Below are 16,334 nucleotides of genomic sequence, written 5' to 3' on the forward strand. Positions count from 1 at the left end.
ATATGCATCTGTACGCATATACTGAGATGTCAGAATCCTATGAGTGGCCAGTCTTCATAATAATTGATGCAGTAAACATCAGAAAATATTTCTTGAAGAAAATAATTCAGGCCAAAAACTTTTCTTCAGCGATACTTTTTTTTTTTTGTTAAAGCTTTTGATTATGATATGTAAGCGATAAGGATATTTTCCCACTTATTTCTAGACTGAATAATCGTATTTCTGAAAGTAATGTAATAGAAAGTTTTTTCCCATTGCAATAGGAAGTAATGATTAAAGGAGGGGGACTTAAGCATGTCCCTTGTGCAGAAGATGAGGACTTCATTCAGGCACTGGATAAAATGATGCTGGAGAATCTTCAGGTATAAATATTTATTTTTCTTAATGTAATTTGCTGTACAGCTAACTGCACCTGGTTATTTCTTTTCAGTAAGCAAGTGATTAATGCTTAGTTTACCATACTAAAGAACTTGGATTTTTTTCCTTAGTTGTAGCTGCTTCTCCGCAATTGACATCTTTGGATAAGTAACTTAATGAAATAGCTATATTGTTTTCCCAGTGAATATATGACATGCTGACATATATTTTACTGGATGAATAACTGCATCAGATACTATGCAATGCTTCTGACTATATCCTAGACTATCTAAGCCTAGGTTTTAATATGTTTAAAATGTAGCTGCATTTAAATTTACATAACCTTTAAGTCCTTTCCTCCCACCAAGTACTGACAATAGCAAGCCCTGTATGAGGAATGCATTAATAAGATGCTACCAAAAAATCTTGAATGTAGAGTGTTCATCCTCAAGTGTGTCTAATCAAGTCTCTAGATTTCTTTCCTTAAAAGGTTGTTATCCAAAATGCCTTTAAAATTTAAAGTATTCTGTCCCTGTAACTTTCTTCTTCACAAGCAAGGAAACCAAAGGAAAATCTAATGAAGCCTAATATATTTATATATTACATTGTTTTCTTGGAAGGTTAAGCCTTTTCTCATTCGTGAAAATACGAGTGTTGCCAGACTTGACGTTTTTAGCATCTGATCATTTATAGAATTTACTACTTTTTTTTTTTTTTTTAATAGCAACGGAGTGGTGAATCTGTTAAAGTACATCAGTTGGATGTTGCTATTCCTCTACATCTCAAAAGTCAGATCAAGAAGGGTCCCCCACTTGGAGGTGGGGACGGAGAGTCAGAGTCTGGAGACACAATGCCATTTGTCATGTTAACACGCAAAGGCAACAAACAGCAGGTAGGAGTTTACGTAAGGTATAGATACTGTTTAAATAAATAAAGTCTTTCCCCTTTTTTGAAAGTCACACTGACGTTTGAAGTCATAGAAATTTTTATTTCTTCATCTTTTTGTCAGCATGGAACACAGACGACAGTTGTGATAAACAGCAAATACTGTGTGTGGTTTCTTGGAATTCTTGGTTGTTAACAGAAATCATGTAGAAAATTTCTGTGGTTAAATTATACCATTACTAATTGTGTTTGATGATTACACTAGTAGGACAGTGTTATGTCTTACATATATTTTAAATATAGTTGTGGAAGATGAATGGATGTGGTTGGTGGACTGCCACTGGATGTTGAAAGGAGAAGAAAAAAGGAATATTCCAGAATCTTGAAGATTTTACAGATTTCTCTGAAAACACTTTCAGCTTTCAATGAAGATATGTGGCATTTGCTAAATTCCATTTCCTAAGTAACTGCCGCTTGGCTAAATTTGTTCAACTTGCAAAAAAGTCATTATCTCTGAAGACATTTTTAGGAAACTATTCCAGATTGCACTGAGTGAATCTCTTGGAGAGACGTAAATGGAAATCGTGTTGATAAAACAAATAAGCCCCTTGCTTCATGCAGCAAAGCTATGTGTTTGTCTTGGCTCTTTTCTCCAGTGTATGTTTGAATTTTCCGAGGTCGGCAAATGCATAGTGTACAAATCAATACCTAACACATTCCACATGCATTCCTTGTCATGGTTTAGGTCTTTAAAGAAACATTTTCATTTTGGTTGTGTAAATTGATGGTAAAAAATTAATGACTCTGAGTTTATATGGAGAGCAAAACCAAGGCATTGTTTCATTCCATGCATCTGTACCTTTCTGATGTTTAGATCCATGTCACTGCTTTGCTTTGACTTTTGTTACCTGAATTGTGACAGTAGTGTAACAGTTGAGTATATAAACTGGAAGTAGAGTCTTTCTCTTCCTTTATATGAAAGACACTTCAAAAATCCATGTAGAAAGTGAGAAGGTCTCTTCTCATAAAACACTTGAACTAGTGAGTGGGTGCTGTGCAAAGTGCTTTGAAAATGTGAGTAGCGATCCCCATTGGAGGGGGCACATACATGCTTGTATTTAGTAGTAATGATTAACTGATTTCCTTACTACATTTGTTTGGTTATTCGGTTTTCCTGGAACTTGAATGTTCTATACAAAGTTCTACAGTAGTTTTGAGTGGGGAATTTTAACTGTTGTCATTGGGCTGAGACCCAAAAAAGGTGTTTAGCTTTTTCAGGATAATTTACTGGGAGTATCTGTAGTTACCAAGAATTTTAGGCTCTTCATATTCTGTGTGAGGGGAAAATATTGCCAACATGCAGCCTAAAAAGAAAGCAGAACTTGTTCAGGAGTTTTCCCTGCTCCTCCTCCAATATTTGGTTTTGGGTGTAGGCTCTTCCTGCCAAAACTCCTCTCGGTGTTTCTAGAAATGTAGAAAACAGTTGCTTTATAGACTACTTCAGTTCTTGAGTCAGTGAAAGGCTTCTTTGTCCATAGTTCTGTGTTCAGAGAAAAAAAATGTCTGGTAGTCAGTTTTAATAGAAAAATAAGCAGGAAAGAAGAGGTGGAGTTGAAAAGAAAATAATTCCTTCTTACAGTAGTTGATTTTAAATCTGTGTGACCAGAATGTGCAGAGTTTTGAAGTGATGGATGCATACTCTACTGTTAAGTTATAGCTGTAAACTTTCAGCTTTTTAAAAACAGTCAAAAGGAGTTTGCAGACAACCTGGAAGGCTGTAAGTAACTTCTTATCTGCACAGTCACTGGAGTGATAAGCATCACCACTTCACTAGGACATCAACCTAATCACTTGCCATGTTAGCAGTTGGTTTGGTCTCATGGGTTCTTTGTCGATGGTGCTGCTGAAACCAGAAATCTTTGCTGTAAGAATGTACGTACTTGATGAAAATGGAACAAGCTGTGCTTCCTTCTGGAGGTTAGTATTTGTTTGTTGAGGTCCAGTCACTAAATACTCAGTTCACGTGACAGTATTCAGCCAGATTTTGGTGCAGCATTGACAACTAGTTTTTTGAAGCAACACTAGAACAACTAGCTGCTATTTACCAGCAGCATTCAACTTGAATTAATAGTCATTGCAGGCTGATAGTAACAAGGACACCATGTTTTATCCTTTTTTGACACACTGTGATTTACAAAAAGGGGCAATAGCAAGGATATTGGGTAGACCAGTGTCTTGCAATAGATGGCTGGGTTTTTTCACCCATCAACTGTAGCAAAGAAGTTGTATGACAAAACTTACAAAACTAGTAGCAGTAGAACTGAATACGGTTATTGGAAATTAGACTGCATCATGATTTATCCACAAGCCGTGAGAGCAAGGGGAAATAAAGGAATATTGCCATCATAATGGATCAGAGCTGCAGTCTCTCTAATACCATTTGATGTTTTTGAAACTGATAAGTTTTATGCCAGGTAGGTGTGAACTAAGGTGAGATTTAGACAGTAAAAAGAAAGTCACCTAGTGTCAAGAAATTTGGTTAATACCTAGGAAAAAAGATTTCTTCTTGTTCGAAAGATTTTTAGCAAGGTACCATAAAAGAACAGTAATATCCATGGAATAGTCAAGTCTCTCTTTGAATGTGACGTTCTTTCTCAGTGATGTTTTTGTGAAATCTGTAATCTAGTGTTCTGAATGATCATTTTTTCTTTCTTCAGTTTGCCATCTTCCAAGTGAAGTCCTTATGTTCTGTCCCCATCTCACAGATTTTATAAGAGGTTTTTTGATATACCTCTTCATGATTTGCGAATCGGAAATGTTTCATTTGCTCAGTAATCATATCCTTCAGTAATTGTCATCGGTGATTTGATTTCAGATGGCAACTGTCTGATTGCCTTGAGATAGTGACTCAGTGATATTTTGTTAATTACCAGTCTGTTGGTTTTTGTATCCATTTCTTTCCTTTGCACCCTTCTGTATTTCAGTTTTCTTTTTTCTGCTTTAAGCATCCTGTCTGAAAACACTTACACAATCCCATTAAGCTCATCAATCCATAGAACAGATAAAATATAAAGGACATATTAAGATGGATGAGGAGCTTAATGGTGAAGCTAAGGAATGATTTTTATCATGAAATACTGCTAATGGGTTAGTTATTTGTGTAGTTTGCGTAAAGCTCATTTGACAGTATCTGGGAACATGCATATTCTGCTCAGCAATGAGTAACTAAAGCTTACTTTTCTGTTGGAATTCCAAGAACTTTTATTCTTACGCACACACTTTAATAACAAGCTTGTATTTATGTTCAACCTAATATACTATTACCCTCCACCCTGCAAAAAAGCCCTTTCGCTTGATTTGTCTCATGTAAATCTTCCAGTTAATAGGGTTTCACTGTACCCAGGTTTTTCTCAGGTCTTTGCAAGAGTCTGTCTTGACTGTTTCAAACACACTTGATTTTCAAATGCTGCATCTGAGTACATGGTGTCTTCTCACACTCATGACTCATCTACTAGTGGGGCACTACTATCTAATAGGCACCTTGAGATTTCTTAGTAATTATTGCATTAGATACTAACCATACGCAGTGAGGATTTTGCTTTTACTATATACCTTCTCAACAGAGGCTTTGATAATGTATCTTTCTGTCTGCAGCTTTTGACAGTGTAGCAGAAAAGAACACTTAGAAATTTGCTTCTATTTTTGTGGAAATAGATGAGAAGAACAAGCAGCAGGATTCAGAGTAGTCCATGGAATATTGAGAGTGGTTATCCTTAAATGCATTACTCTGCTTATAGCACAGAAGTATTTACTTCTAATGGATGTGCAATTGAAGGAGAAATTTTTTTCTAAACGTTCACCAACTTTAGCATTAAGGGGTTTCTGAATGTTACTGTTTCAGTTGCAGATAAGATTAAGAATCACTTCTCTGTTTTGGAACAAGTGTAAAAAATAATTCTGTGGAAATAAAAAAAAGAAAAGCATCTTCCCTATGCCTCTGAAAATCTCAGCTGTATTTTTCAGAGAGAGGGTACTTCTGTAGGAGTAGTACCAAGCTTACCTTTCATGTAGCTTATGGCAAATCAGATAATGTGTTGAAGGTGTAGTGTGAATGTTAGGGTGTGGGGGAGGAGGAAAAGATTAAATTTGATACCACAGTTGTCTCCAGACTAATAAGAAGCAACATGGAGCTAGAATCATTAGTAAAAGGAAGAGTACTGGCCAAGGAATGCTGGGGAATATCTGAAATACTTGGAATGTTTCTCCTCTGTTATCAGAAAGGATAATAGAAATTCTGCTCAGGGACTTCATCCCTTTGGAAGGTAGAGGCCTCTGGAGGGAGATGCAGCTTTCAGAGCCAGCTATGCTGCTTTTATCTCAAGACCAGTGTAATTCACTGTGAAGGGTATCTGCTTGTGTGAAAATAAGAAATAAAGCACATAGCTATGTGTTCCTGGTGAAAGCTAATCAATGATATTCCCATAAATACTGTGTGTAGTAGTCTTTTGCCTTAGCAGTCCATCAGCCTTTTTTGTACATTCTGTGTGTCTTTAGGAGTTCTGAATGTCTTGTATTTTTTCATGCTTCCTTATGTGAAGTTGAGTTTAAAAAAAAAAAGAAGACAACAAACAAAACCAACAAACAACACACTTTCCAGTAGAAACTTCTGTAGAAAGTATCTCCATCACAATAACCTAGAAATAACCATAACCCTTCTGCATTTTGGGTGGTTGTTGTTTTTCTTTTCTGTGATGGGCACTTAAAAACTTATTTTCATTTGCAGTTTAAGATCCTAAATGTACCAATGTCTTCCCAACTTGCTGCAAACCATTGGAACCAACAGCAAGCTGAACAGGAGGAGAGAATGAGGATGAAAAAGCTCACTTTGGATATCAATGAACGGCAAGAACAAGAGGACTACCAGGGTAAGAAAACATCAAGTATTTTTTATTTTCAGAGGAACTTTTGTGGATCTACAGAAAATATTATTTGCGATAGCAGTTCAAGTTTTGAATATTGATTTGCAATACTTCATGAAAAACCTGTATTTTTGTTTGTCATTCATTATTTTCTCCCTGGTCTCTGTGCTTGAAGAAGTTTTTTTTTATAGTTCTTCCATGAAAGGGAGTTTTCAGATGGGCCTCAAATCTCAGCATTCCCTTTTTTGGGGGCAAAGGGGAAGAACTGAGATTGTTTCCTTAAAAATAAGGTAACACAAAATTAATCTGATATTTGTGGCGTTGTCTCCATTACTGCAAGACAATTGAGTTGGATACAAGAGGAATTAATTCGTGCAGCTTAAACTCTACTTTTTAGATATTAATAGGTACTTTAGATATTTATAGTATTTAGACTCTTCATCAGTCTTGCTAAGACTTGCAAATACTAAGAGGTAGCCTTCACTTGAGAAATACAAACTGTCACCTCGGCTTCATATTGCTAAAGGTTATAGGAGCGCTACAAATCCGCAGCATAAGAATATATTAACTGAGTGAAGGTTTCATGCAAATTATATGATCTAATTTGGTTTTTAAACATACGTAAGTCAGGCATTTTGGAACCTGGACAGATTGAAGCAAACAGTTAATACAACAGATCATATAGACCCTAAACTGATGCAGTTCGTGTGTTTGGTTGTTGGGTGGTTTGTTCTGTGGGTGTTTTTTTCAGACTCAATTTTTCTTGGCTTACTCAGATAGTAAACAAAGCCAGACCAATAAAACTGTTGGTATTCAGTTCTTATGTTAGTATTTCCATTTAACATCTCCACAGTTCTTGCTCTGTTTTTTTTGTAAAGATGTTGCAGTCTGGTGGTAATCACAGTATAAGTAGTTAATTAGCAGGAAATCTCAATTAAGGTATTTAGTGAAAGGTCATTATTCATCAAGAAATGGGAAATTTAAATTAAAGCAGCTCTAATTCTAAAACCACTATGGAATCTAACACTCCTTTCAGAACTCTGATAGTACAAGAACTAAACTTGTAATCATAAAAAGGAGTATTTTTACAAAGTCAGTGTCTACAGAGCTCTGAAATGCTAACGATATATTCTTAGTATTAAACATTGTAATCAGCTTAAAAACTTTTTTCTGAGACATTTCCCCTCTTATAAAGTCCACTTGTGAAAAAGGAAAAGAAACAGTAGACTTCAGTATTAGATTTAAGTGATTTTCTCAGACTTTTTGTGGGGTTTTCCTCATTAATGATATTTCTGATACTTTTACTGGTGAGGGCATTTGGGGTTTTATGCCTTGTCATATGACTTTGTTGGTATCTTAAAAGCCACAACTGCTCTCAATAAAATCCTAGATTTTAATCTAAAAAAGGATCACATTGTCCAAGAAAATGAATCAGAGTAGCAGGATAGCAATTGGCAACCAGTAATAGGCATTTTTTTTTTTACTTTCTCATAGATTTTTCTAGGTGCTGTGTATAAAGCATTAATATAGGAGGAAAATCACAGAAGAGATAGGTATTTTCATAATTGACATCCATTTTTAAAACAGATGTTGATCCTTTTTTATTGTCCTGGGTAATATACACAGTAAACCCAAACTAAAAAGGACATTTAGTCAGGTTAAACTAAGCAGGCCAAATTACATTCCACTTTGGAACTATTTTTTATTTAGATTTTGTCGAGTTGATTGTTACTTTTGGAGAGTCAGCTTGCCTGTAACAAGTTAGTATGTACCACTGAAAGAAACAGTTGGTTTTAAATTTCTGTTTCAGGCTTTGAAGTTACCAAGGCAGGAAGAAGTCTCCATTTCTGGAAGAGTGCCTTGGGGTTGATAACCAATGTACATTTGGTTTTTCCATCTGTGCAGGGTAGCTAATAGATGAAAATTCACCAATGTACTTCAAAGTAGTATCAGATAATTATTTAATACTTCAGCAACCTTTAGCATTACAGACAATTTTAAAGAAATACTAGCCACTGGGTGACTCTAATTTAGACTAGTATTTTTCTGCGTAGATTATTTTCCTTCACTAAAACCAAAGATGGGTGACATGCCTTTAGCCTAGCTAATACATTGTGCTCCCTTGTGATTTCTTCCCTCTGTTATTTTCTCAACTACTCAAGTTCTCAGTTACCGACTTTTCACAAACCCTGGTATTTTCTTTCACCTCTACAGTGTGGAAAACAGAAGAGACAGGCATGCACATACTTGCTCATTCATTGCTTGCTTCTAGCACCTGACTGGCAATGTGCCATGATCTCTTCTTATTTTTTCCCGGGTCTCATCATTGCCAACAGAGATCGCTCCTGGCATGCAGAATTGTTTTGAAGGATGTTATTTCATGATGTTTACAAAAGTGGACTGTTGTGTTGAATGGCTTGCCTTGCCTTGCCTTTTCCAGGTGTTGATAAGGGGAGTATACAGAGCAAGAATACATAGTTTATTAACTGTTGACACCAATATTGTATATTAAATCATTCACAGTTTTCCAGTTTCTCAAAGATTGGGTGGATAATTTACCGAAAGCTTCACGTGCATTTTGTAAATGGCAAGAGAATCTCATTAGAGTCTCCAGTTTTGCCCTATGCAAGTCACTGTGAGGGCATGGAAGTTTGCTTCTAGCAGATGATGGGTATGTGTCTCCAATGAGATTACGAGAGGTTGGAGAACCAGACAGAGCAGACTTTCAAACATAATCGGTTTAACAGCTTATTCCACTTTTCCCATTCATTTATTTCATCTGTCTGATTGCTGAGTAATGTAGACTCTTGCACAGGTGGACTGTCAGAAATACTTTCCATTAGATGCACTAACATAATGGGCAGAGGTTATGTGGAAGTTCCTATGATGTATTTGTAATTGTATTGGGTACTTAATAACCATTAACTTAGCCTGATAAAGAGCCATTTATTATAATTTAAAAAATGAAATGAAATGTTAGAAATGAAGTTTTACCCAGTGCCAAAATACAATACTTACCTAGTTTAAACTGCCCAAAAGTTGGATGTCCAGGGCTAAGCTGGATAATATAGGCTTCTTCCTGCACCCACCTATTTCTTCTCTCTGATCATAAAGTGAAAAACTCCATCCATGGGAGAGCGGGTGTAATGTAGGTCAGTTGAGTCACCCTCTTCAGCTGCCTGTCTTCTCTGTAAAAGGATCCTATTATGGCTAGCTTAGACTTAAATACCTGACTTTTCAGTGCCTAATTTTAGGACAAGTTTCTTGCTGAGTCTTTAATTGGCATCAACATTGTCCAATTGTTACTATTTCAGGGTAGTTTAATGTTGTGGCGTCTCATACTGGTGTGAAGTTTTGTCCCTGATCATTGATAAAGTGGTGGCTGATATGTTTAGAAAGAAAAGGTCACAGCTCCTTTCTTTGAGCACCTGTGATGAAAACCACTGTTGGCAGTTCCTTCTTCAAGAACATCTGGAAATGCAAGTTCATATTATGGGGTAGCTTGGATTTGTCAAAGCTGTCTATGCTTTAACTTTTTAAAAATTAGCTGTTGTGGAATAACTTGAGGAGTGTTAACCCTAAAATATAGCAAAGCGTAAATAAGGTGTCTTTTTTCACTATATGGCAGCGAATGTACTTGTGTAAATTCCTCTTTAAAGAGATGCATAGAAAATGTGTTTAACTTTCTTCTGTACAAAATTACAGAAATGTTGCAGTCTCTGGCACAGCGTCCAGCTCCAGCAAATACTAACCGTGAACGACGGCCTCGTTACCAGCATCCGAAGGGAGCACCTAATGCAGATCTAATCTTTAAAACTGGTGGGAGGTAGGACAATCTTCCTTTAAATGTGGTAATTCTGGTTCTAGGCAAGTAATTACCTTCACAATTGAAATAGATAATGATCTGCGTAGTGCAAGTGCATTTGTTAGTAGTTTTTCTATTCTAAAACATTCTGTTAAAATACTGAGCAGCTTTGTGCTTCTAACATGGTGTCTGTAAATACGTCCTTGACAGAGGTTTGGAAGCCAGAGGGTTATTTTTTAGTTGTGAAATGGCTGGTAGTCTGAACCTCTTATAGGGGAAAAGATGCAAGTTTGCTTTCTCAGTGAGAGGAGGGGAAGATGCTAAAAAATATTTAGAGAAATTCCTGTTGTGCTTTTTCATTTTGGTGAATTTGTGAGCCATAGCTCTGTATTTGAAGCCTGAATGGAAAGAAAGTAAAGGTGGGGAGAGGGGAGGAGAACATTAGATTTATGGTGTGCAAGAGCATACCAAAAACAGTATTAACATGAACAGAACCATTCTGGATTGCCTTATAGTCCATTCTACTGCTTTAATATACCTCCATGTGTCTCTTCTCACTCAGAATAAGCTTGCAAATAAACCATTAAATCAACCCTGCAGCACAAACTTGAATAGACAAGAGTTTCAGGTGAAATGCAGACTGCTTTCATGTTTCTCTCTTCATTGCAAGTAAATTTTGGAGGTGGATAGATGGGAGCAGCGAGGGGGAAGAAAGAGTTCACCTAGTAATGCGTCCGTCTTTGTAAACTAGAAATAAGTTAACGTAATGTAATAATCCTGTGTTACAGTAACATTGCTAACTTCTTTCTGGTACATTTTTTATAGGCATTTTGTAACTTCCTGATCATCACTCGTTCCACTGAGACCCTATACAGATACTGCTTGTATAAAGAAAGCTCTCTTTTCTGAAAACAGACTGCATTTTAAAATAATTTTTTTAAAAAAAATTAACCAGCTATAATTCAGTAAAATGAACAGTGCTGTCCGTTTAGCTTTTTCGTGTCACTGGCCTAATACTGTCATAGAAATACAAACTATTCAGTTACACTGAACTGCTGTAATGCTTGCAGGTGTTTCATAAATGACTATGCAGTCTTCTTTCAGTGATCTCTCCCAAATGCTTTGCAACCTGTGGAAGGAGCACACTGCAGTTACTCTTTAAACATAGCAGCCAGACCAGTAGGTGTGATATTTACACATCTTTTTTTAATGCAGTTATTTTGAAAGCTTTTTATTTTCAAATGTTTTAGGGAAAATATAGTTTAGGACTTTACTGTAAACTAGGTCAGACATTGTCCAGTGAACAGTTTAAGTAGTGTTTGCTTGTTCAAATCGCTGTGCCATGCACTTGCAAGTTTGATGTAGTTTTGCATTATATAATTTACTCTTTGTTCCTTTTAATCTGTAAACTCCTTAAAGCAGGGACCGGGAAGTTTGTTTTAGCAGGCATCTTTTATTTGTTGTATAGTGCCGTGCTCAGGTTTGCAGTCATGCATCAGTTGAGCCATCCTAGCCTGTGGTAAGGGAATGTTACTTTTCTTAATCCCCACTGAAAGCCGTTTAAGCAGAGATTTATTTGTTGGAGACTCTGGGTCCACCAATGGCTTATCACTTCTGGTATAGATTGTCTGTCGCTTGTGTTTTTAGAGCTTCTGATTTATAGTGTGTATTGAAGATTGTCTTTGACTTTGAAGGGTGAACTGCAGTCTCTCTGCCCAAACTACCCTTCATGTGTTAGTTAAGAAGTTACCCCATGGACTTTGAAGTCCATGTATCTTCCTACTTGCTGGGAACAAATAGGAGCTATTAATTTTAGTATCTGTTTGAAGTTTTCTCTTTCCTACGTGGTAGAACCAATTTGTGTGATTACAGATGCTATCACTTACGTGATGAGTGAGCTGTGTTGGGTTGTTTCTTCTTTGTGTATGAAGAAGACTAATATGTTTTCTTGCAATAGTAACTCAAATTTATTGGAAACAGTAATGTATGTTACTTTAAGGTATGAAACTTCTAAATTTAAATTTCTTGAGGTTAGGGATAATCTGAGCAAGTAAATCTGGTTGATGCCATTGTAATGTACAATCTGACAGGTTCTGATAATGTTGGGATGAGGACTTTCTGGCATTTCAAGTAGTGTTAAGAGTAGAGAAATCGATTTGGTGTTTTTACTTCTATGTTGCTAAGCAAAATGTTTCGAATATCTTTTTAGAAAGCTAAATCCAAATCTACCTGTCGTAATGACTGATTGAACAATTAGTGAATGCAGCACTGGCTTCTCTCGTATGTTTTTGGCCTTGGAACAACTGGATCTCACTTTGCAGTGAGACTAGATGACTTCCAGAGGGCCCTTGGAACCTGAATTTTTCTGTGATTCTGTTTTGGTCTAGTGGGGTGCTAAACCAGAACAAAAGCAAAAAACCCAAAACCACCCACAAATGTGTTGCCTCCTTTGCCTGTGATAAACCCACAGTAGATGGAAGGACAAATTAGTGGCTATAGTTATACAGCATGCATTTTGTTCAAAAACAAGATAAATCTTTTGGAGTGTTTACTTTATTTGTTATCTATTAATGTCCTTTTTCTGTATTAAATGCAGTGAGATTTACAGGCTTTGTCAGTTTTCTTACTATTTAGCATGTGCAAAATGCTGGATCAAAAATCTGAGTTTCTTGCTGTTTATTTGTAATCACCTCTTGTACAGCCTCGGGTTTTAAGACCTGCTAATACTGCAAGGAGGAGATTCTTTCTGGGACTCACACATTTAAGGCTGATTGGCCTTAAAGATAATTCACTGCGACTCCATTAAAAGTAGGCTTCCTTGATTTGCTTCAGCAGAACTGGGAAGGCAACAATTTTCACTCTTGCCTCCAGTTCTGTAGCATTTGTGTATTAAAAGAGGACTTTGGCTATCAAGCTGTTAAACTGATACCTTCAGGAAACACAAAACTTACAGAAGTAATTTTTTCAGTGATGGGATTATCATGAAAATATTCTTTTACGGTTCTGGAGAACAGCCTCTCACTTCAAAAAAATATTTCTCCTTTGTTTAAAGAGGATTGAGATCCATTAAGTGGCTTGCTCATAAAGTGAAATGTAAATACACACATATGTTTAAAAACATTGATTACCAAGAAAGAAGAAAGAATTGCAGTGAGAAATTTTGACTATAGAGAAGCGGGCCTTCCCTAGGAGTCTTCTAACTTGTTAAACCTCTCCTTTTTAAAAGCAGTAACATCAAAACTCACTGCTGTTTTGAAAGTATAGTAAAGAAAGAAGACTCGTCTGTGCCAAAAGGCCTCCTGGGATGCAGATGTAAGCTGACGAACCAAATCATATTGAAGTTGATTAGTAATTTTAGGTCTCCTATTTGCATCCGACTCTTATTTCTCTTTAACCCATTTAATAAAGAAAAATTAAGCATAAAGGTAATAACAGGATGCTAGGATTTTATTAACTAAATATTCTCATAATAAAGAGTATTCCATTAATGCTGAAAAATCCAAGTATGGATAATAAAGAAAAAGGTGAATTTAACATCATTTCCTTTTTCAGCTGCTGGACAAACACTTCATACATCACCCGCTATGTAGTTGATGTATTGATGAATATTATATTTTGAAGCTTTGAATTAATTTCTTACTGTCATACCAGAAGTCTTGGGCAGCCTAAATCCAATTTCTGTTTGCCTCAGTCTAGCTGATTTTTGTACACTATCATTGTAACTTTCTCAAACTAGACAGACTCTTGGGTGTTGGTGTGGCACTGTCTAGAACTGACAAATCTATCCCTTGGTTCATCATGCTGCTTTTGAAATCCTTAGTTGTCATTTTCAATGATCTCTTGTATTCTTTTCAAAAAAATTGAGAGGTCGTCACTTTAGCAGTAATATTTTGTTCTTGCTTCAGGGATTTTTATGATGAAATGGCTCCTTTCTTCACATTCTAGATACCATAAATACTAAAAAATTCAGTGCTCTATTTAATTGCGTGCTAGCTCAGTTCACCTTACTCTTTGCCATCTTTTTCACCAGTATTTAAATCTTGATCTTTTCTCAGTTGTCATTCTTGATCCTGTACTACATCCTTTTCCTTGCTACATACACGCACGAGCGTAGTCTCCCATGAAAACCGTTCAGACAAACCCGGCAGAGAAGGGCAAACCTCCTTTTCAGCTGTTTTGTGGGAGGAAAGCGCAGGGTGGGAATATGGAGGGGGGCAGTTCCAAATCCTGCAGCTTCTTTTGGTAGACTGCACTGGAACCGAACAGAAAAGAATAAGAAAAGCCAGATCCTTGTGTGTTTGTCTTGGCAATATGGTGCTTGTTGGGCTCTGCAAATGTAGGTGCAAGTCTCACCAAATGTGGAGAGAGACCTGATCGCAGTTATAGTTTAGAGGGGAAGGAAGGCAAGATTTTATTTATTAACATGCTCATTTATAAAGACTCTTAGCTTAAAAAAGTTGTTTCAATATAAATAATAGTAATAACCCAAACAAAAACCCCTGCAACTTTGTGGCTCTCTGGAACCTAACTACCAATCCTCAAAACACCTTCCTGATAATAGCCTGCTTTGAGTACTCAATGACTTCAATTTTTTTTTTTTAAACTTAAATCTATGATGTTTACAGTATGGAAGTTGATAATTCAGATTTGTTAGGAAATGATCAGGGAGACTTAGTATTTTATTAGTCCAGAAACACACATTGTGAAATATGATTGTTCCAGAGAATATATTCTTACACAGCTAAATTGATAATAGCTATTTAAAATCCAGTGCTACCGTTTTTTCAATACAAAATTGCTAGATAACATTCTACAGAATATAGAATGTTCCTCCCATGGGGAAGACAAGTGATGTTTTGTCCCATTCCATAGATCTATGAGACAGGAAAGAAGCTGACTGTGGCATGACAAGTACTTGAATTTAAGTTTCCCAGGACTTAAGTTAGTACTCTCCAGTATTTTTCTTCTCTCGCCAGTGTGCAGGAATGTGTATGTACTGTTTATTCTCCAGGGCTGGTTTTGTGGGAGGAGAGCTGAAAGCAAAGATTGGTCTCCGTAAGTTCTCTCTGCTCTCCGTGCAGGCAATAGTTCAGAGCAGGAGTTTGAACTTCAGAGGCTGTTTTCCACTTTTAAGATCTGTCCTCCCCTCTTAAGCTCTTGCATCTGAAAGCAAGAAAATGCATTCAGCAGAATAAGGCATACAAAGAAAAGACCTGTTCGTGAAAAAGCATTATGTTCAAACCAGAAAAATAAATTCCAGATGTTCGTTGTATTTCTATTTCATGTTCCTGGTTTTGGTTAATGTGATTAGGGGGGAGAGAGAGAACGGAGAGCACCAAAGCTGAGCTTAGTCGTGAAAAGTAAAGCAGCAAGTGAGCTTTGAGAGGAGGTACTTGGAGAAGGAAGGTGCCTGAAATTTGTGAGGAAATGGAGTACTTCAGAAATGCATAGAGCATTGTGGATTGATGGAGGACATGAAGGGATGAGGGAGAAGTGTGAAATTTAATTTCAAAGATCTCGCATGTTAATAATAAGAACTTTTCGTGATCTTGTGATGTTAACACTGTGCGGAAAGGACTTGATTTCATATATTCTCCTGGGCACGTTTCAATTTAAGCCATAATGTTGTCTTGCTGACTTAGATTCTTCCAACTTCACATGTGCAATGGATTTGTGATTATTTCCTAGCCTATACTATGTTGCGATGTTTCTGTACGTTTTTTGCAAGTTCCAGTTTTCTACTCTAGCCATGGTCAGGTAAAAGTGTATCTGAGTGTTCCTCCATCACTGGAGGATGTAGGCAGCATTAATACTCACGCAATGGCGTTGAGAAGCTGACTGTAGGATTTTTATACAAATTAATAACTGTGGTGGTAGCGGGAAGGGGGGTGGGGGAGTAGATGGCAAAAAATTGATCCATTTTGCACAAATAGTTCAAGAGGTTTAATTACAGCTATGCACTGAGTTTGACCTTGCCAAATACAGGTTTGGATCAAGTTTACTAGTTTGGAGAGAAATGTCTTTGAAATACCTGGTTTTGGTAAAACGACTACTAAGATTTTGACCAGCAGCCCCTTGCTGTAATCCACTGAAACACTGCTTACTCTGCCTTACCTGCCGCCAACACGCCGTGGCAGCTGCTGGTTTGGATGAGAGTGATTTTTATGAAGTTGGATACATGCAGCTAGTGCTAGCCCTTCTCCCCATCAGTAGTAGAATTATTTTTGTAAAGGGAGGTGGAGAGCTAAGCATGGTTCTGCAATTCACTGATGTTTGAACTCTCTTCTCAGATGTAACATTCTGCAAGTGAAATCTCATTCTACTAAATCTATTAAAATTCAAGTTCCTTTCTTTTGCAACCACATAAC

The 16,334-nt window shown here is 36.8% G+C and overlaps 1 protein-coding gene across 7 annotated transcripts in view; it reads left to right on the forward strand.

Moving 5' to 3' along the window:
- UPF2 (UPF2 regulator of nonsense mediated mRNA decay) overlaps positions 1–16,334 on the forward strand; it is a 65,906-nt gene that overhangs the window by 47,187 nt on the left and 2,385 nt on the right. For all 7 annotated transcript variants that reach the window (XM_074828012.1, XM_074828008.1, XM_074828013.1 and 4 more), the window contains 4 exons: positions 264–362; positions 1,082–1,249; positions 6,026–6,167; positions 9,867–9,987. In XM_074828012.1, coding sequence (XP_074684113.1) covers positions 264–362; positions 1,082–1,249; positions 6,026–6,167; positions 9,867–9,987 — 530 coding nt within the window. The remainder of the gene's footprint in view (positions 1–263; positions 363–1,081; positions 1,250–6,025; positions 6,168–9,866; positions 9,988–16,334) is intronic.

This window comes from Strix aluco, chromosome 5 (assembly GCF_031877795.1).
Source record: "Strix aluco isolate bStrAlu1 chromosome 5, bStrAlu1.hap1, whole genome shotgun sequence".
Lineage (NCBI taxonomy): Eukaryota > Metazoa > Chordata > Aves > Strigiformes > Strigidae > Strix > Strix aluco.